Genomic DNA, 25341 nt, shown 5'->3' with positions numbered 1-25341 from the left:
CCATGAACCAAAGGAGTTGGCTGTGAAAATGATGCCTGCAGTCACACAGGGAGCGAGAAGGACAAACAGACTGTCACCTGCAGACCCTTGTTCTGGAGGTCAGTTACTCTGGCAGACTATCCAATGAAATTTTTAATAGGAAAAAAGATAACATTTAAATTCCTCTAAATTTGTTTTTGCACAGTTTTACTCTAACCAGGGAGTCAGGGCAAACAGCTGTGTTTTCAAAATTCACATTTTTATAGTGTGAAATTGCTTCACAGTCTTAGGGGAGAGGAAGGTGCTGAGGTTAGGTTTTAGCAGAAAGGTAACTTTTCAGACTTCTTTTAGCTAACTAAAACATGATAACCTTTCTTCCTGTTCTGCCACATAAAAATATATGGTATGGCTCTGTCCCAGCTTCTGAGGTTAAGAGCTCCAACTCCAGCTCCACTCTGAAATGTTACTCTGTAAAAAAAAATCCATATTTATTGGTTCTAAGTCACTCAAACCTCAGATCTGCTCACTTAAAAAAAAATGTTTTTTCTAGCTGCTGGTGCTTAAACTGCACCTGACTCACAAATCATCTCTCACAGGCTTCAGCTGTACCTTCACTGCGCCTGTGAGGCATCTCAGTGGGACGGGATTATGGATGAGGCTGTCAGTGCCAGGAGGAACACAGCCTGTCTTTCACAGCCCTGAGAGGGTCTGCAGGGCTGGCAGTCCTATAAAACAGCTTTTTTTAGTCATGAGCTGAATGCATTCAATCTGCTGGTCAGCTGAAGAACTCTGGAATTCACGTGAGGTTGTGCTACATCCCCCAAGAGCAGAGGGGAGTGGTGGTACATGTTCATCAGGCAGTTAAGGGAAAAGGTCACTATTCTCCCTTTAACAAGCTGGGCCACCTCCCTCACAACACCTCTGACTTTCTCTCCAATGTGCCTCTCAGCAGAGACAGTGCAGTTATATTACATGAACCACAAAGTCCTGCTGGAGGGAAGAAACATCTCCATGGGTAGGTAGTTAGTTTAAGTGACACTATTTACTTTCTTTAAATGTGGTTTCATGACCACATTTAAAGAAAGTAAGTAGTGTCACTTAAATTAATGGGAAGTCATCTCAGAAGACAGATCTCTCACAGCTTTCTCACAGCATACCAGGGAAAGGCAAGGACACTCCCAGGGAAGGAGCTGAGCCTGAGGCCACAGCCATAAGGACAATGTGCCATCCAGGGTGCCACCAGCCTGACCCTAATGCCATCAACCACCAGGCCTATCAGCAGGAAATGCTTGGGCCCTGCTGCTAGAGAGGCTGGGAGACACTAAATATATTTGGGGAATGCCAAGCCCATGCTGGAACATGGAACAGCGAGGACAAAAGCTGAAGCAGGTGCCAGGAGCCAAGCTGAGAACACAAGCACAGTAGCACCTGTAGCTGGGCTCAATTAAAAAAAAAAAAAAAAAAAAGGGGGTGGGCATGACTCGTGTGATAATTGCTAATTAGCTCTTGTTTGTAGAGAGTTTGTGGCTTGGGCAGAGACAAGCAGGGAGAACTCTGAACTGGTTTTGCCAAGGTAAGCTCTGTGCTGGTGTTAAGGTACTGTGCAGTGGGGTCTCTACTCTAGGGAGGGTGAGCAGGTTTTAAGGTCTTTTAGCTTTAGTTATAAGCCTTCATTGTAGTTTAACTCTTTCTGTTTGCCCAAGCATTGGTGGAAGTCTCTTAGCCTGTTTTCATTTTTAATATGTTGTATTTATTTTTTGTTCTTCTTTGAATAATTTATTTTTCTTGTCTACGGTATCTCCACTTCTAGATCTGCTTTGCCCCTTCAGGAATGTGGCAATTTTTCTCTCTCATCCACGGATGTGTGACTTTGCCTGTAATTAAGAGTTCAGTGCTTTGCCACACAAGGTCATTTTCCTTGCATTACAAATGTTCATAAATGACCTATTCTGAACTGTTTTGATCTGTGCTCTCACTTAGTAGGCTGATAAGAAACTATTTTGCTGAATAACTGCCCATAGCTTTACAAGCAGTCCACTTTAGAGAGGAAAAAATTTGTCAGCTGCTTTATTTATTAAATAATGTCAGTACAATTATGCTTTTAAGTGGGTGAAGTCTGTTGTTGAAGGGAGCCATATCTGCCTCGTATAGGCCATCAAATTCATCACAAATTGGTTTTAAGTGTCAAAGCCACAGTGAAGAATTGCTGTGTGACTACTAAATGCATTGTCATCTTTAAGCTACAAAAACTAAACCATCCCCAACATCTTCAGTATGTAAAAGTTTAAGATGGTCACTGGCACTGTAAGCACATATTTTGCACAATGCTGAACCAGGAAGGAGTTATTTCAGACTTATTTTGAGGTTAAGAGGCATCTGAGCCTTTTTCATAGGTTCTCGGAGTACGCATATATGTGTATTGCTTGTAATTCACTTAAATCTCAGTAAACAGGGTTATGCTTACAACAACAAAAGTTATTATGGAAGCTGTAGTGGAAAGCAAGAGGCTATAAGTAGGAAAAGTAATGCCTTCTAAGTAGGATAAAGTGTGTGGCTGTGAGGTGTGTGGGACCAGCCTCCCTTTTGACCTCACCAATGGCACAAAAAAGAAGTTGAGCTCCCACCAGCTGGTGGAAATTGGAGGAAGGTTTTTTCAAAAGAGGGGGAAAATTAACCTCACAAGATAGATGAAGACTACACTCCTTGTTGGTTTTGTTTTATTGTTGTTGTAGCTCCAGGGAGCCCAAGACCATTGACTCAGCCTGACCTGAGCTATTGGTGGCTGTAATTTCTACCGTCCCTTATTTTAGGAAGATTTACCAGAGCATCATTTCTCGAAGTGACAGCTCTTGTAAACAGATGATGATGGATTACATGTGGGAATTACTTCTCCTATATGTAGTGCTGTTGGAGGGTAATAACTGCCAGGTAGCTGGCAGCTGCAGAAATCCAGTGAGAGCAGAGGGACTAAAGAAATTTAACCTTCGTTCCACTCTTCATGCCCTGCGACAGTTTGACTTTTGGTGGACAGTGGTGGAACTAGTATAGAAAACATGCTCTTTGCATTGCCCATACAGTGATAATGCTTAAACGCCACATCTGCTGAAACAAGAGATTGGGATGTAAGAAGAAGAAAAGGGAGAGAACTGTAGCTTTCTCCCACACAGAGGTATCAGCACTGCACATTCATTCTGTTCCCTTCTGCAGCACTGATTGTGTCTCCAGAGCTCTCCAGCAAATCCACTAATCCAATGCCATCTGTATTTACCATTTCACAAAAACATCTGTCTGATTTAAACCAGAACATGCTGCTTGTCAAGACCCAGTCTAGGATATCAAAGGATCAGGCTGGTAGAGCCAGAACGCTGTCTGGAGATGGGTACAGATTTTTGGGGATGGAGCTGCAACCAGTTTCAACTTCTGCCAGCACTCACAGATGCTCTCCCCACCAACAGGCATTCCTTGCTTGTGCTGCCAACCTGGCTAGACAACACCTCAGCTGCTCCACTGACACCCCCTCATGTAGCACCACACACCCCCATCCTGCCTGCCAGCCTTCTTGGGATATGCTCAACAGCTTGAGTGTTGAGAACATACTTACCATGTTTTAAGAAGAGAGTTCTTTAAAAATAGAAAACAGGTGTCTTTGCTTTTTTTCCCCACCCCCAAGTCTCTCTCTCTCCTAAATAAGCCTGTTGAGTAAAGAACTGTAAAAATTATGCTCTCTTCTCCCCTTGCTTTCAACTCTAAAAGGCATCTTTAGAATCCAGTCTGATCAAAAAAAGCCAGAAGTAGCAAAGGTTTCTTTCCTACCTCACAAAAGTGCTGTCTTCTGATGGCAACCAACAAAATCATGCATCCGTTGTTTGTCGTCATATTTAATGGACTTGAGTATATTTCAAGCATCTTTTTATGAAATGCAGAACAGACATAGTGAGTTTTCTCTATCAATCACTGAAGATTTGAGACACACCTACAGTAAGCCAACAAACAACAGCTTTTGTTTAGTTAATTCCATCGAAGAGTACTTTATTAATCTTCTGTATTGTGGGAAAAACCTGCTTTCATTGTAATACAGAAGGCATGCAACATTCTTCTAGTATTAACATATGAAACATGCATATCTTGGCTTGGAGTTTGTTGAAACTTACCACAGGACTCGTGTTTGGCGGTGTTTTGATGTTGGTGTTGAGGTTTTTCGGGTTCTCCTTTTTTTTTAAGTGGACACATTAGTAAAAAAGGGCCTAACATCAGGGAGGACAGACTGTGGTAATGTCTAGGAGCTGGTGGGTCTCCATGTGAATAACTGAGTCTTTTCTAGTACAATTCATGCCCCTCTCCTTCTACCAGGGCCTGACAGAAGAATTAAGAGGCTGGGCACCATCATGCTACGTGTGCTGTCTGTGATTTCTGAAATACCTCTCCCCTACCTGAAGAAAGACTGGTGTGATGAAAAACACAGATAACAGTGGGAGCATTTTCCGCAGGCAGGAATGCAGGAGATTTGGGATATGGATGGTGCTGAAGTATGAGCGAGGACCACACACTGGTGCTTAGCCTGCTTCCATGGCTGAGTTGCAGAGCTGCTCAGGTTGCTCTGTGCTTCACAGCTGTGACATCCCTGCTGCAGCAGGGGTGTTCCTACCCTGAGACAGGCTCCAGGGAGTCACACCATGCTCTGCACCACAGCGGTGGCCCCTGCAGAGCTGGACAGCTATCAGAGCACAGCAAAAGTGTCCAGTCACTGAGTGTAAGAGCTCCTGGCTGGGTTCTGACCTGAGCTGCTGGGCTGTCTCTGTGTCATACTCCCAAGTCTCTGCTGTACTGGTAACATTTTAGCCCAGGACTCCTGGCTGGAGTCTCCCCAAAGCTGGGCAGTGCCGTGTTAGTGGGGCAGTTGAAGGGAATGACCCGACCCATAATTTAAATACACAAAACCACAGGAATTCGGTCATAAGGCTGTTCCCTGCTGCACTTCTAGAAGTACTGAACCATTATGGTCATACTGACTTTTCTTCTTGATACCAGACTCAAGCCCTCTGGGAATTTATGAATTTTTGTATATATGGATCAACATACATATATACTAAATGGTGTTGTCATGATCCATTTTCTGTAATGCTTCTGGTTGTGTGCTGGATATAAGAGTTTGAGGAACCTTGCTCACAATGTAATGACAAATCCAAGAGACTACACAGTGCAGCACACTAAGCAAGAGATTTCATCCATGACTTGTGTCATGTAGTGTCCCCAAGCTCCTGAGGCTACATTTCAAATGCCAGCCATTTTATTTTCAGATAGATTCTTGCAAGTGTCCATCTTGATCTTTCCTGACTACCTGTTCTATGTTGGAAATGCTAAAAGAATTCCCTAAGGGCTCCCAAATGATAGAGCATTAGCTAGTGGCCACTCTTCCCTTCCCCTTAGGTTAGTAAGTGTGAAAGAAGAGGTGCAGAGACAGCCTCCAAAAACACATTAGGATCTCCTGAGAGAAGGTCCTGCATGAACCTACTCAGATATATTTTTTATTAAATGGGGTCTGGAGAAATCTGCAAAGTATGTTTCTTTTCTATCAAATCATGCTGAATACCATGGAGGTTGCAGAGTTTTGTACTTGGCACAGGAGTAAAGCCAGAGTCAGGAGGTATTCAGCAAAACCAACACAAAGCTTGATTGCTGGATTTATTTCTCCCATTGAAAAAGCAGATAAGGGTTCAGGATATCTAGCAGCATGCTAACTTTAGGCAAATTATGCAGGAAAATCTATGAGAGGCAATGACAAATAGACTACCTCTTGGGCTTTTTTTATGTTTAGATCTCTGTTTAATTATCTGTTTTATTGTGTCTGAGTGTCTCTCCTATCCCTATTTAAAACCTGAGACAGACCCCACCTGAAAAAATGGATTGAAAAAAACAGTTAATAGCCAATAACATGCAAATAAAAAGGTGATATAGGAGTCTAGCATATTTTTTTAACTAACCTTTTTTTTTTTTTTTATTAGAAAGGAGGTAGCATAGTCCACTATAGAATACATATATACTCTAAGGATACTGCACACATACATTCCTACATGTAGTTTGGCATTTAGGTTTGGATAATTTTCAATGAATGACCTAATCATTTTGCCTAAGCTCTACCTCCCATGTATGCCTTACTGCCTCTTGGTATTTCTTTACATTTTCTTAATCACTGAAGCTCGCAGTGCACACTAGAACATCCATTGCCAAGAGAAATAATGTTCCTTGTGGTGTTTTTAGTGATAAAATTGGTGGTTTAAAGCTCAAGTGCTAGTGCTAAATCATTTACAATTACTTTTGGCATTATAAAATGTAGGCCACTGCATTCTCTTCAGAGAGAACATGACAACTTAGGTAACAAAAAACACTTTTCCACTCATTTTGATCAAACCTTCTATATAGGAAGGAGGCAGCCTGCAGAGAAACTGTTGGAAACTTATTTCAAAGGCAGGTTATAGATGATTGAGGTGAGACACAGTAAAATCTGGGATGAATGATCTGTCCCAAAGCCAAAAGATTTTGAAGGAAAAAGCTTAACCAGTTGGAAGAAGACAACAGATGATTTTGTCAGCTTGAATCAAGCAGCAGAGTAAAACCCAATTTCCTGGGAATGCATGAAAGGAAGTATTTCCAAAAAAAAAAAAAAAAAAGTAAATAAGGATGCTGTATCCAGATGGTCAAAATCACACAGTGAAAAACTGTCTTCAGCAGCTGGAGATTGCCAGCCTTTTTGGAAGTGCAATGTCAACCTTCATCAGCCAAGAAACTGCAGAACTAGGTAGGAGGCATCAGAAAAACATGGAAGCACCACATTTTCACCAGTCATTCAGTAGATGACATTTCCCACTGTCTCAGTGCTGAAAGGTGCTATTTTCAGAGTGAAACAGTAAAACTGAGCTGCTGACCTCCACATCCATTCAGGAGAGATTACCGCCAGTTTTGCATAACTAAAAATAGTGATCTCCACTCAGCCTTTTTCTTTTTTTTCTTTTAACTCTTATATTTCCAGAAGGACAGAATGTCTTAGAAACTTTAAAAACAATATTATGGATGTAAATGTTGGTACTGAAATCTCTGAGTTGAAGAGGAAAATGGAGCTAGTTCAGAAGTCCTGGCTCCAACTCCTTCAGGCTCTGGATGCCCTCTGGAGAAAACCACATGTGGTTCTGTCACTGCTGTGGGATTAAGTATTAGGTGCCTCTGGCAGTCAAGGAGGAAGGATTGCTGGCCTCAAAAGTTCCAGATATTTAAAGCTTTCCTACCTTGTAAGATAAAGGTCTAAGGAGAGCTCTTGTGACTGCCTTACCAGGTCTTTAGGTGCTGGTTTTGTCAGCTCCAGCTCTGGGTGCTGGTTTAAAATTCCAAGTGGAAACTTTTCCCTTCTCCACTCTCTCCTGCACCTGATCTTCTCTTCTACCAATGTTTTTTTTTTTTTTCATATAAACCCTAAACAACTACCTAGCATTCCACATTTGTATTTCTGAGCCAATGACAACAAGATATTATGCTTGCAGTCGTCAGCCTAGACTATTCATATGAAGACCAAAGTACTCTGTGTGTGGGGTTTGGTTTGGTGGGGTCTTGCTGCTGTTTTAATGGGCAAAGTTCACTTCCTGTCTTCTTTGCATGTCACAATAATTTGGGAAGCAGATGCCCGGCCCAGCTGAAGGACACCAGTGGGTTAGGAGTTATTTTGACCGAGGCTAACTCTATTAAAATCCATGGACCGGCTGATTCACATGAGAGTACTGACTAAATAATAATAAACCTCCAAAAGAAATCACCTTTCATTTTGGGATAAATGAACCCATTTCCATCTCCCAATTCTAAAATATTTTTCTAGATGGCCTTGAAAAAATTGTTGAGCTCATCACAAATATACAGAAAATAATAACTTATGAACATATATTTGGTAAAGTTTTTTTCTATTCAGAAATACCAAGTAAAAATCAGTTTGATTGTACAAGCAGGCTAATTCAGTGCTCTAAGTGGAACATATACACATTTTTGTCTTTAGGTATATTTTCTTTATTAGGTAATATGACTAAAATTATCAGCAGTTGAACAGTTAACAATGTTCACATTCTCTCTGTCATCTTCAGATTCAGTACTGTAAAGGGATGAACAGGTCATACAGATAGAAAATTATTCTTTTGATTGTCTTTGGTCTCTTAAACATAAGACTACATCAGTCCTGTTTGATTCATGTCTTCAATGATTTCTTCACAGCCCTGACCCTGAGAAATATAATTTTATTTTAAAGGGGATGTGAGAATTCAGAGCACTGACTTGACAACAAATTTAGTAACTACATAAAATACTTTGAGTATGCAGCACAAGAAATTTAAGAATTCAACTGAACATGCCCTTCTTCCTTCCACCTTCTTTTCTCCCGCTCATACTTAAGTTCAAGTTAGCATTTGTTTATGCAGAAAGCTAGCTCCAGCTATCATCTCTCAGCTCCTCCTGCCAATTTATTTCCATCTCTGTGAAATATTTATTGCTGTTTCTTACACTCTTTTATTCTGAGGCATATGGCTTTTGTTTACATCGTAACAGAAGTAAGTAGTAGGTTGTGTTTGCACAAGCCTTACAGGCATGCTCCTGCTTGGGTTTCTCAGGTGTTAATTACAGCTGCTGGTGTTTTGTAAGCAAAGGCCTGTGTTTCTGGTCAACCAGAGAGTTTTACAATACATATCAAGAGAGAATGTGTCATTTTGTGACTATTAACTCAGAAGAGCAGTTTATTTTCCTGCAGGAATAAATGTATTTCATATCTTTCTTCTCTTGATGTAATCTACAATTCTGTACCTTTGCCTATAACAAGGCATAGATTAGTCACTTGGCAGAAGCTTTGCCAGATTAAAATCTGTTTGCCTGTCCTTAAAGCTGCTGTCAAACAATTTGTCACTTGTTGTTAAAATATATAGTGATCATAACACTGCAGTACTTGATTTACAGGGAAGCATATACCCTCTGTGCAAGGTGTAGGAGATGAATGTTGAGCCTTCCTCTTGCCTAAAACAATTTAAACTTGGATTCACCACTTTTCTGCAAAGCTCCCTCATTCAGAGCCTGCTGGCCCCTGCCCCTGGGCCCAGGGATCTTCAAGTCTTTATGCAAAGTGGAGCACCTGTAAAGAGGATCCTGGTGGGAATGACACCGTGAGTGAGCGGGAACTGAGCCCTCATGCTCAGTTTAGTGTATGCACTGGACAGCCTGATAGGAATCACCAGTGGAAACAAAACCTCTTTGCATGTCTCTCTGGCACTTGAGAGCTCTGAGGACGATACTGGCAGTCCACTTTTGTGGCAAGAAATTGGGGATTTACTACAATCTAAACTACACCCACAACTCTGCATACCATTACTTACTCCTCCCAAGAAGTACTGAGAGGATTATGTGTGCGGAGTTGTATTTACAATTAAACAACTTTTCTGAGCTGCTTCTGGGCAAGCCTCGCTGGTTATGTCTGTACTGCTTAATAACTGTGGCAGGAAGCAATACAAGATGCATCCTGTCCTGGTCCTCCTGATGCTCAGATTCCCTCTGAGCAGAATGTTCTGCACAGGGTTCTGCCCTGCACCTCCTTGGGGTCTGCTGCACTCAGGTCTCAGGAGGCAACAGGCAGCTTTTGGGGAGAAATCTCAGTATTTTTATTGCTGCAGAGGAAGACTGGCATGAGGGAAAACAGACAGCTGTAGGAATTTTTTTTCCCCCAGCTTACATTAATGGCTGCTTATTTGAGCCATAGGTGCTAATGGCTTGGGAAAAGAAAAACAGACATGACTTGCAATTTTTTAAAAATATGTTCCTTTTAAATGGCTTTAATGGTCAAGAGGAGTAAAATGAATGTGTTGAATAGCTGTCTCTAAAAATAATGAATAGAAACAAATTAAGACTGGAGCAGGACATACAAAGAAGGATTAAGAGGTAAACATGCATAAATATGTAAAGATGTATTTAAAGTAACCAGGAAAGATCAACAGCATTATGTACAAGAGCTCTGACCAGAGCAAAAAACAGTAATCAGGGCATGAGGTGAGGAAACTCTACTCCACCTGAGCATTTTATTAGGAGTGCTGAGTGCCAATGGGACCCTGGGTCTTCATATGGAGACTCAGCCCATCCAAAGCCACTTGGGGCAGAGTCTTGCTTGCCCTATGACTAGATGAAAGAGTTCAGAAATCAGTATTTTGTTTCAACAAAATAAATTTTTGGTCTTCTTTCTAATAGTTCTTTTCCTTTTCTTCCATTAGCTTATATTTTCAAGGGACAAAAATGGATTTAAGTCCATAGTTAATGCCTCCTCCCAAGTTCTGCTTTAGCTGTGATCAGAGAAGGACAGAGAAATGAAAATTACCAAAACTGAGATAGAAAATAAGTACCATGAGTTGTTTAAGCTGAATGAATGGCTAGGCAGAGCAGCTTTCAGAATTGGGAATGTTTAGGAACAGCCTACGCTGTAGAATGTGAAAGAGGTGCAACTCAGAAATAACACCAGATATTAGGCCTGAGAGGCTGGCAGGCTGGCTAAATGCCTGAAGAAGAAAATAGGAAAAGAACACAGAGGATGACAGTAATTTTTTCTACTGTATGAACTGCTGAAGGTCTATGAAGTGCAAGGAAGATGGGCTGCAGATTGGACAGGAGACTCGTCTGAAGTGAATCTGCCAGACCACAAACCCACAGTAACTGCATTTGTGACCATAGCTCACACTGCCCAGAAATGAGAAGCAGAGGCAGAAAACTGTGTCCACAGAAAGCTGGGGAGGACAGAGGAGAGAGAGGAAGGAACCAAAGCCTGTTGTGAATGCTGGAGAGTGCCTGGCTTCAGGCAGAGTCAGCAATGTCTGCAGCATCTGGCTGGTCACTGAGAAGTTCTGCACCCAGCATTGGATTTAGGAGATGGGCAGCCTGCCTGTTCTGTAAGCAGGAACCTAGGCTATCTAAACTTTTAAAGGAGCATTATTGTTTCTAAATCACTCCTGACTCCCTTTAACACAGGAAAGGCCCTGGGTTAAAGCTGAGTATTACAGTTTGATCTGCATCACTAATGTACAAGTAAGTTCTGCTTATCACCTATTAATTTATTCATTCTTTCTATGTTCGGAAATGACTTCCATGGTAGGTTTATCTGTAATATCAAAAGACCAAAGGAATTGTAGTCCTGTAGTCCTGTGTTACTTCTTTAATCAGCTAGATTATATTCAACCAAATATGCATTATCTTAAAGAGAGAATTTATATACTAAATGGTGCTAAACAAGCTACCTTTTTATAGTGGAAAGGGAATTAAAATGCAATGCATAATATTTATATTTCCATAATGTGTGAAACTGGAAGTTTTTGGAAGAACTTGAGTTAGAAAAATTCATCCAGTCATTGAGCTACTTTAATCTGACACATAAATGACAGAAAACACTGTTTTATTTTCTCTTTTGCTTTTATTAATAATAATAGTAAGAAGTAAGAAAAACCTGTTAGAAAAACTAAAAATCGAGCTATGTTGAACCAAGACAGCAAGGTAAGTTATTCAGTAAGCTAGTCATAATTCATATAGAAAGACAGTGTTGATTTTTATGAAAAGGTTGAAATGAGAAGATATGAAGCATCCTTTTCTCAGATAGGCTTTGGGGCTAACAACTTCAACAAATTCAGAAATAAAAACTGCAATTCTACCAAAAAAAAAAAAAATAGCAATAACTAAACAGAATGACCATGACACATTTATCTCAATAACAAAACTCCTTTCATGGAAATGAAAAAAAAAAAACGAACATTTATGGCGGGCAGAATGATCCATTGGAATAAGATAATAGTTGCAAATTTTGATCTAACTTCTGGTTTTTTCCATGGCAAAATCAATGAACTATGGTGTATAGTAGATTAGTTAATTATGTAAGATGTCAAACCCCATAAAAGGATGTAAGATTTGATTTTACAAATCAGCTCTGCCAGTGAGAAGTTTCACAACAGCAAGTACTAGTGATTAAAATGTCAGCATGAGGGACTGCTGCAGAATCTACCAATCTAATAACAGAATGTAACAATTACATGCTTGGAAAGTCCACCTAATAACAAATACAAATTTCAAATTATTTAAAAGAGTGAATTAAATTGAAAATTTAAAAAAGAAGCACTAAGTTCCAGGAAGGTGGTCTCCACATGGGGCCCTTTTTTAATCCTACATACTCTGCAGCTGCCTTTGCAGCACATTTACCACTCTGCCAGCCAGAGAACCTGTGTTTGGGGACTGTGTCAGATTTTCTGTGCCTGGCTTTTGCAAAAATTACACACGTTCTGAACATGATGCATTTGCAATTTCTTAAAATACTCTTCAATCCTCCGTTATTTGCATTCTTCAATTACCAGCCAGCCAAATCCCAACAGGACTTGACAGTTTCAATGACAGCAGTTTCTTCTCACTTTCTACGGCATAACATAAACCACTGCAGAATTCCTGTAGGCTTTGCTTTGCCTCTTAAAGTAACACTTGCTTTCAATATGAGAACCAGTCCTTTCTTCCTGATAAGTTTTCTATTACTACTTGCAAGTGTGCAAGGAATGTGTTGCATCACCCAGAGGTGACAGCTCAAAAGTGAACTTTGCAGTGACAGTTGAGGTTTATTTGATAATCAATGTCTCTTTAAAAGATAAAATGACATTATGTGTATTTCGTATTTACCAAAATTAAGAAAATGTGGAAATGTTGGAAAATAGTGGTGATGGAAAGTTTTGTGGGCTCTGAATTTGGAAATTTTCCTACTGTAACTTTATTTTTGCATTCTTCTTTCTTTTGCTTTCATTCAGCTAGCACTCTGCTTGCAAGAATACAGCTCATCTCCCTTTTTTATTATTATGGCTGCGTTCTGCCCACTTCAAGAGTTCTGGTATTTTCTCAAAGGCTTTTCTTTGAAGCACTGCAGCCCCTGAAACAACTTCTTTAAAAATTCCAAAGCAGGTACATGATTACTCCTTTCAAGATGGAAACTGCTACAAAGCACTCTCAGAGTGCAAACATCCATCAGCCTCTCTGAAAGAACCGAGTTGTAGATGGTAAGTTCAGCGTCTCATCTCAACTTCTCACCACAGACATCCCCAAGGCACTAACACGTTTGCATATTCACTCAGTAAAGGGCAGTTAGAGTTTAACTGTGGAGACACTGGACAAACTTTGAGAATTCTCACCTTGCTGATCAGCTGATCTTTCTTCTCTCTAAGTTAGCGTGCAGTGCTGCAGGAGAGAGTAGATTTCTACTCACTGTAAAAATCACACTATGAGTAATTTCCCTTGAAAAACATAGGACAATGATGTAAATGTTATAAAATGTTTCACAGTCACCCTGCCAAACTTCTTTAGGATCCTCCAGCCCTGCTTTAATATACAAAGGTCTTGAGCTGTGCACAAAAACAGCACGTGGGGTACTCATGTGCCTTCACCATTCCACATTTAATAACTCCCACCATTAAGCAATGTTATCCCAGGTCTTCTGAAACGATACTGATTTTTTTGGCTTCTCAGAGTTTTCCCAGCTGTGAAACTTATGTAAAATTACTATCATCACCCCCTTCTAGCTTTGTTTTCTTACTTACATTCCATCTATTCAATGGAAGAGACCTTTAAACCAGAGCCAGGGAGTGAGAAGTAGAGGCATCCTAGTGGTAGGTACATTCGTCCAGTTGAGATAAATATGTGTGACTGTCTTTAGGTGAGTGGCTCTGCCCCAACAGCAAATAATATGTAAATGGATTTAGACTTCCACGTTCACAAGCCTAGAGAAGTTGAAATGTCTTAGCTATGGTATAGGATGAGGTGCAGTTACATGAACTTCAGCTTCTTATTAGTATTAGAAAATAAGTAATTAATGGGTAATAGTCTTCATCATATACACCCTTGAGATTTCAGAGAATATATCTGAAAAGCCTTTGCAAAAAATAGAAAATATAGTGAGTTGCAAAAGGGAAATGGAAGAGAATGTATCCTCTGTCATAAGAGATGAATGTTTGTCATTAGTTTAATGAAGGGGCCACAGACACCTCCTTCAGCCCCCCATTAGTCTAACATTAGGTCCATTGTGTACATATACAATACACAGTCACTTGTCCTTGTGAGGGATAATGTCTGGGGTACATCCAAAGGCTAAAAATGAAGCCGTTTCTACAATTCTGAAGCTTAGAATTAAAGCATCAGGAAATTAAAAACCAAAACAAACCCAACCCAACTTTTGACTGCCCTATTTTTCTAAAATTGCACCTCATCCCTACAGTAAACATTCCTTTTTTGTTTTGTCTGAGAGCTTGGTCTAATCATTATTTATTTCCACCTAATATTTATGTTTCTGGTTAAAAGGAGAAGAATTTTCAAGACATCAGTGTTCAGCTTTGCACCTCCTTCCCCTGGCTTGAATAAACATACCACATTTATTTGTTATAGAAGACAGACATTTTGGTCACTTGTGTGAGCAGTACCAGCAGTCATGCAGAGTAGGACAATTTTAGCTTTCCGTCTTGAGAACATTTAGAGGTACAAAGCTGTCACTTGGAAGGGGAGCTCGAATTAAGATAAAAGGTGTGTTTGTCCTATAACTGCTATAGGATCAACAAATGTATGGACCACTCAAGCCAATAACAATTAAAGTTTAACTATTAAAATGTAATTTTAAGGAAGAATTTTACTCTTATGGAGACAAACAAGCCAATCAAATCTTTTAATTCAATGGAAGAATCAGACTTTTGATCCTGTATCATAATTTCTTCCACAGCACTTGCATTTCATACACGTGCAGCTCAGTGTTGTAGATTTTTCCTGACCTGAGATCAGACACAGATGATTGCAGCAAGAATAATTCTTCATCACATTGTGCTTGGCACAAGGAACACAGGCTGAAATCCAGAAAAGAAGAGATGCAGATGGTGCAATGTGCAGATTTTGGAGCAATAGCCTTGTCCTGCCACTCTTTTCTGGTTATCTATCCTGAAGGAAAGGGGGATTTACGTACCATATAATCTCCATATGTATTTGGGGGTTTCCATAATGCAATTCAGGGTGAGATTTCCTACCCAGATGCACATCTGTCATCTCCCATCCTTGAGCCAGCATAAGACTACAAATGTAAGAGGTCTGTAACTCAGATATCTGAGGGTGTAAGCAGGGACTGTCACACACAGTCCTTGAAACACCCTGCTTTCTATGGATAAATATAATGAAATAAAAAGGCAAGGCTGAGAAGAAGGCAAAATGATCTTTTTTTCCCAGTAATTTAACATTTTTCTTAAAGTTACAAACATTTATAGTCTTTTTTATGTATGCTGTGAATACAAAAAAATACAATTTAGGCAGATCTTCAAAAGATCAGTGTACAGTTCTTATAAATGCAAATGACATATGGTTGAGCCTGCTTGTGTTAATTGGAGATAAAAAGAAAGGAAAAAAAAAAGGTGACATCTTTTGAAAGAGTCTCCCATTAGGGCAATAGGAGCTGCCAAGGTGTGATGTTGACGTCTGGCTTAGCTCAATCAGCAGCACATGTGCAGTCCCACTGAAACTGCTAAGGGTGCTGCAGCAAGAGACAGGGAAATAAACCATAGTGCCAACAAAATACCAGCAGTTAGAACAGAGTAATTCTTTTAATTTCATCAAGCAACAGAAATCAGACCAGTTGATTATAATTGTTGCTGGTTTTTTTTAACTCAAGTCTCTAAATCAGAAGATTACTCAGCTGGAGGCCCAGTATAATGAGAATATATGCTTTCTTTTTCCACAAGAATTGGAAGTGCTATGATCTAAGAGTGACAACTCCAGCATCTGGGAGTGCTTAAAGCAATTCATAGTTTTGCTCCAGTCATGTGGCTCTAGACAAGACTGAGCAAAAATCATATTGGTTCTGAGGAAGTACCTATGTTGAATAGGACTCAATAAATTGAGCAAGGAGACTTTGATTTATTTGCCTTTTTCATATAAATGAATTACATTCTTTCTTCCCTTGCAATTGCTTTGTTGCTATTTTTGTGTAAACATTCATGACTATGTTAATTACATTTTATCTTTTTCTAGTAATTTTACAGATTTTTTGCTCTACTTTAGATGTCCTAAATATTTGATTTATATAGTATACTTTTTCAACAGGCACTTTCATAAGCATTTTCTACCAGATGTACTTTGTATAGTTTCAAAAGAAATGCATGCCGCATTCCAGAAGTACTGTTGCCAAAGAATCTAATTTAAACATGGAAGTACTTTATGATATGCAGATCTACTTTCTGCTTTGCACATTTCACATTTTAACAACATGAAACTGCAAGAGTAGCAAGAATTAATTACTGCGAGCTATTCTTACTGAATTTTAAAATTTAATAAATTCCATATTTCCCACAGTTATTCTGCAAGCAGACACTGACTAAAACTCCTAATCTGACTGTATAGAATCAAAATGAAACTTTACATACAACTTCAAAACCTTCAGGTTTAAATGTGTGTGTGTCAAGGAAGTGATGGGAACCCAAGATTCTAAATGTAACCATCTCAGAAATGAGTCAAAAAACTGAGTTAGAAAAAGACATCTCTGAGCTGTTGGAATAAGCTGCCTGAACCAGTCTAAGTCAGCATTTTGCATGTATAGGTACATCAAATATGTGTGTGCATACTTGTATACAGGACAGTGTTTTCATCTTCAGTGCTCCACTATTTACCAGTCCCTCATTTGAGGAGGGAATTATCAGATACTGCTATGCAGTTCGTATGTTAATCTGTTGGCTTGCTTTTTTTAAATTTTGACCTTCCGTTTCAGTTCTCAGCCATGCATCACCACTCTGCAGTCAAAGGTTCCTGATAGAATTGAGTGCCTGGAAGACCAAGTTACCTATGCAGCAAATGCAAACAGTTCTGAGGGACAGCCCCTGGGCTGTGGCTCAGGAGGGAGGCTTGGATCCACTGAAGTATGGTGTGCTTCTGGTTTGGGGTTGGGAGCAACAGGACATGGGCAGCCAAAGAGGAGCAAAGGCAGTTTCACACAACACGTATCCTGAATGGCCACCACTGTTGGAGGTTAGGAGATGAAACAACCTGATTCACAGGCTTTACAATAAACTCCATCTTCTGTGTAAGTCCTGTTTTGTACACTGTTTTTTTCCAAAATTTGATGTGACATATGTAATGACATCCCTGTGGCAGATTATACAAAAGCAGCCAACGCATAACTCTATTTTTGGTTAATACGACTTTCCCAAACGAGGGATCCATGCTACAGAACTTGACATTAGATGACTTCTTGATACGTGAACAGCTTTTCAGAAATACTTTGATTACATCCAATCTGTTTATGAATAATTCAGTAAAATAACTTTCAGCTTGTGACTTTTTTCATACATAAGGTCTGAGATGAGCTGAAATAAAAACAGGGCAAAATTTACTGAGGGATTTACTCCTGTTGTTCAGACAGCTGCCTTTAAAAACCCTGTCTGGATTCTGAGACTGCTAAGCACTAAAGCCATATCACCTGCTGTTTTCCCACTCCACTAGGAAAGAATTTCCTTCTTCTCTGTAAGTACAAACCACCCCTCCACCTTGCATACCACACTAGGTGTAGATCTTTGCCTTTGGTGGACCACTATTTTCCAGTCCCTCATATGAACTTGCTTCCCACTCCTTTTTTGACTTCACTTTGGCTTTTCACTTTCCTTCTCCTTACACTCCTTGCCCCTAAACCCAAAACCTTAAAGCCAAACAAGTTGGAGAGTCATCTCACACTGTGACAGAGACCTTGTTTTCAGGTCTCCCTTATTTTATAAGACCATAGGGGTAGCACTACTTTTAGTATAATATCGGGAGTTAGAATATCAATTTTAGGAGTAGTTTTAGACATCTGGATTGGGGTTCCATACAGACTAGACTAGGTAGCTGCTTCATCTTCCCACAGTGTTCCCAGCTCCAACACCAGCACACCTCTCAGTGTATTAGCTTACTTCTCCCTGAAGTATGCTAATACACTTTTCTTTTTCCTATGCTACAGAATGTGGTGCTCTACGGGAAGCTGTAAAATGTCTCACAAACTGGCTGAGGTAAATCAGTGCCAGGATGGCTCCCTGCCCGCTCTGTCTAGTCCTGCTGAGAGCCCCGTGCTAACCTGTCACTGCTGCTCTCTGGTGTTGCAGTGCTGTAACACTGCATGGGGTTGCATGCATGCACCAACTACTTTGGATGTAACTGTGTGTTTCCATCCTATTTTGCATTTCCTGGATTTAGACATTCCTGCCTATCTAGTTTAATTGGTACCTAATTAGCACCAGTACTGTGCTCTCCCCGTGTGACCCTCTCCATCTTCACATGTCTAAATCTGTCCAGTCCATCATACAGTGTTACTCTGTTAACTGTCTAAACAAATGAAACTTTTAATGGGTCTGTTGTGTGAAAAGTCATGTTTACACACTGAAACTTCTGCCTTTCTATTAGTAGTTTCTGCAGACAAATGCAGGAATTAGACTGCTATTCGAAAATCAATACAAAGAGGACACAAAGACAAACTGAACATAGTTCGGGTGTTCTGAGTGGATATTTATGAGGGGAAAGGATTGATCATCAAGACTGTATACTATAGAGCATCCTCTTCTCTATCTAGTTTTGATTGCCCCTTCTGAATGATATGCATGCTGACTAAAAAGGAAAGCAAACTGGCTGAATTCTCATGTTACCCATTTTCTGAGAAAATTAACCAAACAAATAAAAACAATGGTATCAGGACTTAAGATGGCCCTGTAAGTAGCACATTGATGGAGATAGCCAGCTATGCTAAAGAATTTATATAAATTCCTTGTGACAAATCCATCATACTCCAAGTGATATTGATAGAACATACTAAGGTAATTCCAAGTACCATTTCAATTAGAAATTATAAATTTCTCTTCTGCAGTGACCTGCTCCATCAGAGTGTCACTAAATTTTATCAATCTGGCACACAAGCTCATTTCCCTGTCTTCTGATATTTACTATCATATTTTTCATAGGCACATATATTCCTGAACCTTCCACAAAGGACAGAAATTAATACCACCAGCACAGAGCTGCAATTCTTGTTCAGCCAAGGCAGATTAAATTTGAAAGAATTCTATATGAATTAAATGCAAGAGTATGGTGCATCCTTATTTCATCTTCATCAAACTATCAGCTGTTGCTGAATAAAACAAAATAAAGCTTGCATAGTTGCCATCAATTACTCTGTTTTACTCTAAACCCTTTCTGAATTACAGAGTGCTGGAGGAATTGAACTCTGAAATCTCTCATGGGTGCTTCCCAGATGACATTATGTCATTCTGTTATACCAGTGAACCTTTACTCAGTGAAGCCTTATATCTAGATTTCTTCTATCCTTACTGTCTCATGAAAACTAGGGCCCAGTCTGTATCTTATTCTTTTCTAGTTATTTATACCTTTGCCAACTGCCAACTCTGAAATATAACAGCTGAGAAATTTTGATTACTTCAAGAATTTACTTAGAAAATAATAATTTTAAAAAAGGTATTCAGATGTTCCTAGGAATAAGAAAACTATGTTTTGCCTAGCAGAACTGACCAGCCAAATATAACCCATCCCGATCTGGCCAAATGAGTCTCTCTGCAAAGAATTGCCAGACACACAACCTCCTTGCAGTCTTTATCTCACTCGTTGAATTTGTTTCTGAATCCATGCATTTTTAATTATGATTCAGCGCAGGAATATTTAGCACAGTTCGATTGTGGACTCACTTGGAAATTTTAGGCAGCTATGCTCTCTGTTCCTTTGTACGGAGGAGCATCCTCTTCCAGCCCTGGGGTAAGTGCCTCCTGTGCTCACAATGTCCTCCTTGCTGCAACTGTTGCAGCCAGGAGGGGGATTCAGTCTGAGCAAAAGCTGGATCTAGTCTGGATGAGGTCATGGAAGAAAACAGATTTGGACAAAGATCTTGGAGCTGAGACCAGATCTGGAAGGGTGAGGAAAAACAGCAACACAAGGTCAGGGCAAGCAGAGGATGAGGACTGCTGCAGTGAGTACCACTCTGAAAATGACTGATTCTGTGTCTGCTAGCCCCAGACCACTCCCACATGATGTCAGGTGCATTACTTGAGCTACAGGTGGCCACCAAGTGCTCTCTTTACACTTGGTGTTAGGTTTGAGAGCCTGGGGTCTGATATGTAGTAGTTAGCATTCACAGCTGCATCTGAAGTCAAAGGGAGCTATGCTTCAAACGTACAAAGCACTGTGTCATGCTAACTATTTCACCAAGGCAAACCCCAGTCATCTCAAGGCTGGCAGCCAAAATTAATAGGCATATTTAACCTTAATCTCTCTGTCTCATTTCCCAGTAAGTAAAATGTTGATATTCCCCACATCTCATGAATGTAATTCATAAGCATTCATTGTATGCTCAAGGTACTGTAACAATAAATGCTGCAAAAAAGCCTGCTACAATATCAATATTTCCACACTACAAGCAGGATTAAACAGCTTTAAACAAAGCCTGAGGACATATGTTGAAAAAGAGATTAAATGTAAACTGAAACAGTGTCTGTCCCATGCACTCTACAAGGCAGTGGTCCTCTGAGCAAAACAGTAACATCACACCATTAAAGGCTAAATTTTAAGTCATTTCCTCTACAAGTCAAAACAAGCTTGTCTGAAAACTCTTACCTTTGGCCTACCCTTTAGTGTCAATGCTTGGCTTTTAAATCATAATATTCTTTTCACGTGCAGCTTGTGTTTTGAATTCTTTGGGGGTTTTTGTGTGAACAGAACGTAATAATTTAAGTATATATATATATATATATATATATATATAATATAAATTGCTTTACACTATGCATGCAAAATCATACTTTTTTTTTAAGTGGATGAATAATAGGGGAAAAATAAAAATAGGAAAAACAGTTTCAGTGTATCAAGCTATGGCACAAAGTAAATTTTATTTATTTTCCTGCACATTGCCCTAGCTTGGAATTGTAATAATAGGTGTGATAGTTCACATATATGAAAGTGAATAATTTTACAGCTGTCATGTTTAAGCATATGTTTTAACAAAACAGATTTCTATTTCTTCTTCTTCCCAAGAGATGGGGTTTTTTATCTGTTGATGCTTAGAAATACGGCAAGATCTCTCAACAATACAGCCTTCCCACTTAAATTTTGCTCCATTGATTGGTCTCTTCTTCCATCCCTTTTTTTTTTTTTAACCTCTGCCTAGAGATCAAAGACATTCTTTGCAACCAGAAAAATAAAGATTTATTGATTCACCTTACAGGTGTTGTCTGTCTTCTCATCAAAGCATCCATTTTTCTCAAACATTCAGCATAAGAGCTTATCTGTTTCTCATCTGCAACAGCAACTAGCACTATTAACCAAAACTGCAATGTCGTCATCCAAGTAAGACAGTAGATACTGAAGTGTTCAAAAGAATATAAAACATTAAAACATTCATGGAAGCAGAGTATGGTAAGGTAGGTAGGCCCTCAGAACTTCCTAAGAGTTTCAAAGAAATATTCATGACAATTATGAAGTTTAACCATGCAATTAGAGTTATGAATTTATGTGGTGAAAGGTGTTGGCTATTTTTGTTTTTAAGTGAACTGGAGCCCTAAAGGCTTAGCCCAGAGTGGGCTTATTTTTTTTAATCCTGTTACTTTCTCTTTTTCAGAAATGATATGTCATACCTCAATTTGCCTTTGCTACAGGTTTCATATTAGACTGTGGAGCATCCGTGCATTGATTTCATAGAACTGTGTAACTAAAACCAGGAGACTTCTCTCCAAACTAAGAAGGTCCTGTTTTTCAGGCAATATGAGAGTATTTTTAATCAAGGAATGCAATGAGAATGGTTCTTTATTGTTAGACTCTGTCTTCGCCCTCTCATCCTCACCAGAAAGATTAATTTCCATAGTTTACCCTTTGCTGCTGGTTGCCAAGAAAAAGTCAAAGTCAGTAGCATAGGCAGAATTTACCCAAGCCTTTCAGGACAAGTGGCAAAACATCTGAATGCAGTCTCCTGAGCAAAATTTCCAGCTGCAAGTGTGAAAAGATTAAAAGTCAGATCTCCTAAACAGGAATACTTATTTTTTAAGCCTTAGAAGGAAAAGTGTGATTGCTTTTTAATTTCTTACACGGTGAGTTACACTTGGCTTCTGATTTCCAATTTTTCTGACAAACCACAGCCAACAGAATTTTTCTGTTTCTTAGAAATGAAGAATCTCATATGATGGCATGAGCAGGATCTTGGGAAATCCCCAATCAGGTCGATAAAACAAAATGGTGAACCAGTATTACCACCCCAAGCTTTCCTCACTCCACTGCTGTGCTGGCAACATAGCTGCATGGGGAATGAAATGTATTTCTACATCAAACAATGCCCAAAACAAGAATAGCTCCAAATAAGCCATCGGGACACATTGGGGACATATGTTGTATAAAGAGGATGAAGTTATTACACAGCTCAGTGCTGATTGAATGCCATTCACCCGCCAGTGACTGTCTAGGAAAAATAGCATGATCGAGTAACTTGAGACTGTGTCATACGCTATATGTACAAAGGGGTCATATTAAGGTTCTGTCTGCGTTCTTAATTTTGTAATTTCTGTACTTGTCTAACGCCTTGTCCCCAGCAGACAACAGCTCTGCTTTAATCACCCCAGCAAGGCTGCAAGGAAAAGAGGGATCCCTTTCGTCCCCCACAAACGATTTTACACCATGTTAAGGCAGCGGACCTTCTCGCCGCGTTAGACGTAGCTCGGCACCCCGCGACGTGCGGGCCCGGCGGGCCGGGGCAGGTGCGTTGTGCCGGCGGGGCCGGGCGGCGGCGGCGCCCGCAGGGGTCGCTGGCGCGGAGGCGGCGGACGCATGGCGGGACCGGAGGCCGGGGCGGGCCGGGGCTGGCCGGGGTGGGCGGGCTCCGGGGCCGGGCCGGGCGGGGGGCGGTGGGGCCGGGCGGCGCGCATAAGTCGGCCGCGAGTTGCCGGCGGCCGGCGGCGGAGTGCTGGCTGTAACTTGACACCGGGGCGAGAGGCCGAGCGGAGAGAGGGAGCGAAAGCGGCGGCGGAGGAGGAGAGGAGCCCCAGGGAGCGGGATGGTGACCACCTCCTTCCCCTCCCCTTAGCGGCGCTCCGTAGCAGCAGCAGCAGCAGCCGCCGCCGCCGCCGTAGGAGCGCCGGGGACTCTCGCCTGCCGCGGAGCCGGGGGCAGCCGGCGATGGAGACGGGACGGATCCCCTGAGCTCCCGGGAACTTTCCCGGCCGCGGGCAGCCGGAGCCGGGCAGGCGGATGGAGGATGCGCTTCCCTCGGCGGGCTGCGTGAGCTGGCGGCGGCGAAGGGGAGGATGAAGAAGAAGCAGCAGCACGGCGGCGGGGAATGCCCAGCGCCCTGGCCCCCCGCGGCGGCGGCGGCGGCGGGAGGGGGCCCGAGCCAGGGCGCGGGCTTGATGAGGCGGCGGCCCCTCTCTCTGCTGCCCTTCCTCTCGCTGCGTGACTACGTCTTCTGCATGGCCACCCTGCTGCTCTTCTGTTTGGGCTCCCTCTTCTACCAGCTCAACGGGGGCCCCCCGCACTTTCTGCTGGCCCTGCGGCACTGTCTGGGTAAGGGCGGCCGGCGGCGGCGGAGACTTGTTGCGGCTCTCCCTCACCCCCTGTGGCGGCTGGGCTGGGCCTCCCTCCGCACCGGGGACGCGGCCGCGGGGCTGGGGCGGCCGGGGTTGCCGGGCGGGATGGGCAGGCGGGACGCGGCGCCGTGAGCGCTGACACCGGAGTGGGACCGGCCGCGGCGCCCCGAGAGCCGAGCGTGGGGCGCGCCCCGCCACAAGTTCCTGCTGGCCAAAGCGGAGTCCCCTCGGGAATTTCTCAGCCCCGGTAGCGCTGTGCGCCCGCGGGCGGCTCTTTGTGTGCCCCGTGGCCGTGGCAGAGGGCGGTGTGCCGGCTCCTCCGGCCGCCAGGTCGGTCCGAGGAGGAGCGGAGCGGAGGGCAGCGCTCGCCGGCGCGGGTCGCGCACCGGGGGAGCTCGGGCACCGCCGCCCTGAGCTGTCAGCGCCTCCCCGCCGAGTGCTCTGCCCCGGAGAGGAGAAGCGGGGTGCGGATGGGCCACAGCAGAAGATGCTGTTAAAAAAAAAACAAAAAAAAAACAAAAACCAAAAACTCCCCAACCAAACGAAAAACCCCAGATGCACTTTGTGAACCAAGCATCCATCCTTGCGCAGGAGGTTGGAGTCTGGAGAGAGGGGTGTGCTTAGCAGGGTCAGTGCAGCAGCGCTCGAACGCTCGAGCTCACTGGGGTGCCTTGCCAGCCTGGCTGCCTGCGTAATCCCGAAGGAGGTGCCCCCGTGTAAGCCCCGGTGGAGCGGGAGAAAGCCCCACTGTGGGCTGTAGTTCTCACCCTCATGCTGATCACAAGTTTTCACGTGGCTTTTCTTTGTAGCTAGCGTCCACATCGCTAAATTTTGCTTCCCTGCTCAGCAGAGAAGTTGTGAAAAAGAGTTTATCGTGAGGTCGAGTAAGTACCTTAGGCTGGCAGAGCTAGTTCAGGTGGTGGTAGGACAAGGAGGAATGACTTTAAACTGAAAGAGGGCAGATTTTGTTTAGCTGTTAGGAAGAAATTCTTCACCATGAGAGTGGTGAGGCACCAGAGCAGGTTGCCCAGAGAAGCTGTGGGTGTCCCAGCCTTGGTATTGTGCAAGGCCAGGTTGGATGGGGATTTGATCGACTTGGTCTAGTGGAAGATGTTTCCTGCCCATTGCGGTGAGATTGGTTTAGATTGGAAGGGACCTTAAAGACCATATAGTTCCATTCTGTGATATGAAATAGGGAACAAAAACCGAGTGTTTCTCAATATAGGAGGATTGCTACAGAATAATTTGTGGTGTAAGTTTTTACCGCATTGGCCACTCTGCTTTACTTGTGTGTGAAGGTGAGGCTTTGGTGCTACTTGCTGCAGAGGTACAAGCAGTAAGAGACAATGTTAGGTTACAAACAAAAATACAGTTCATGTATTTCAGAAAAATAAGCTGCAGATCCTTTTCTATGTGTCCATATTTTATGAACATTTTAAGAATACAGCCTTATGTGTGTGTGTTGCTTTTCCTTATGGGAAAACTATCCCTTGTCTTCAGTTAACTAGTGAGAGACTATGGAGAGGCAGTAGGACAAGAGACAACAAACACTAGTTGCAGCAAGGGAAATTCCAATGAGCTATCAGGAAAAAAAAATTCAACGTGAGAGAAGTCAGGTGTTGGAACAGGCTACCCAGGGAGGTTGGGATGTGTTTGTAGATATTCAGAACTCAGCTGCACTAGCCTCTGAGCAGCCCAAGTAAATTTTTCCCGTTTTCTTGGGGAAATAGGA

At 41.9% G+C, this 25341-nt stretch overlaps 1 protein-coding gene and 1 long non-coding RNA gene across 2 annotated transcripts in view; both read left to right on the top strand.

Annotated features, from left to right (window-relative positions):
• The first annotated feature begins 1343 nt into the window (after positions 1 to 1343).
• Positions 1344 to 17114, top strand: LOC127059394 (uncharacterized). The gene is made up of 3 exons (XR_007777143.1): positions 1344 to 1552; positions 12810 to 13055; positions 16787 to 17114. It is a non-coding gene; the product is annotated as an uncharacterized LOC127059394 (long non-coding RNA).
• Positions 17115 to 22933: 5819 nt separating this feature from the next.
• UST (uronyl 2-sulfotransferase) overlaps positions 22934 to 25341 on the top strand; it is a 152489-nt gene continuing 150081 nt past the window's right edge. The window contains exon 1 of the mRNA XM_030236339.2: positions 22934 to 23586. Within this exon, the coding sequence (XP_030092199.2) occupies positions 23331 to 23586 (256 nt within the window). The 5' untranslated portion in view covers positions 22934 to 23330. The remainder of the gene's footprint in view (positions 23587 to 25341) is intronic.

Source organism: Serinus canaria, chromosome 3, assembly GCF_022539315.1.
Source record: "Serinus canaria isolate serCan28SL12 chromosome 3, serCan2020, whole genome shotgun sequence".
NCBI classification, from domain to species: domain Eukaryota; kingdom Metazoa; phylum Chordata; class Aves; order Passeriformes; family Fringillidae; genus Serinus; species Serinus canaria.
This window is presented reverse-complemented; position numbering and strand designations above follow the sequence as displayed.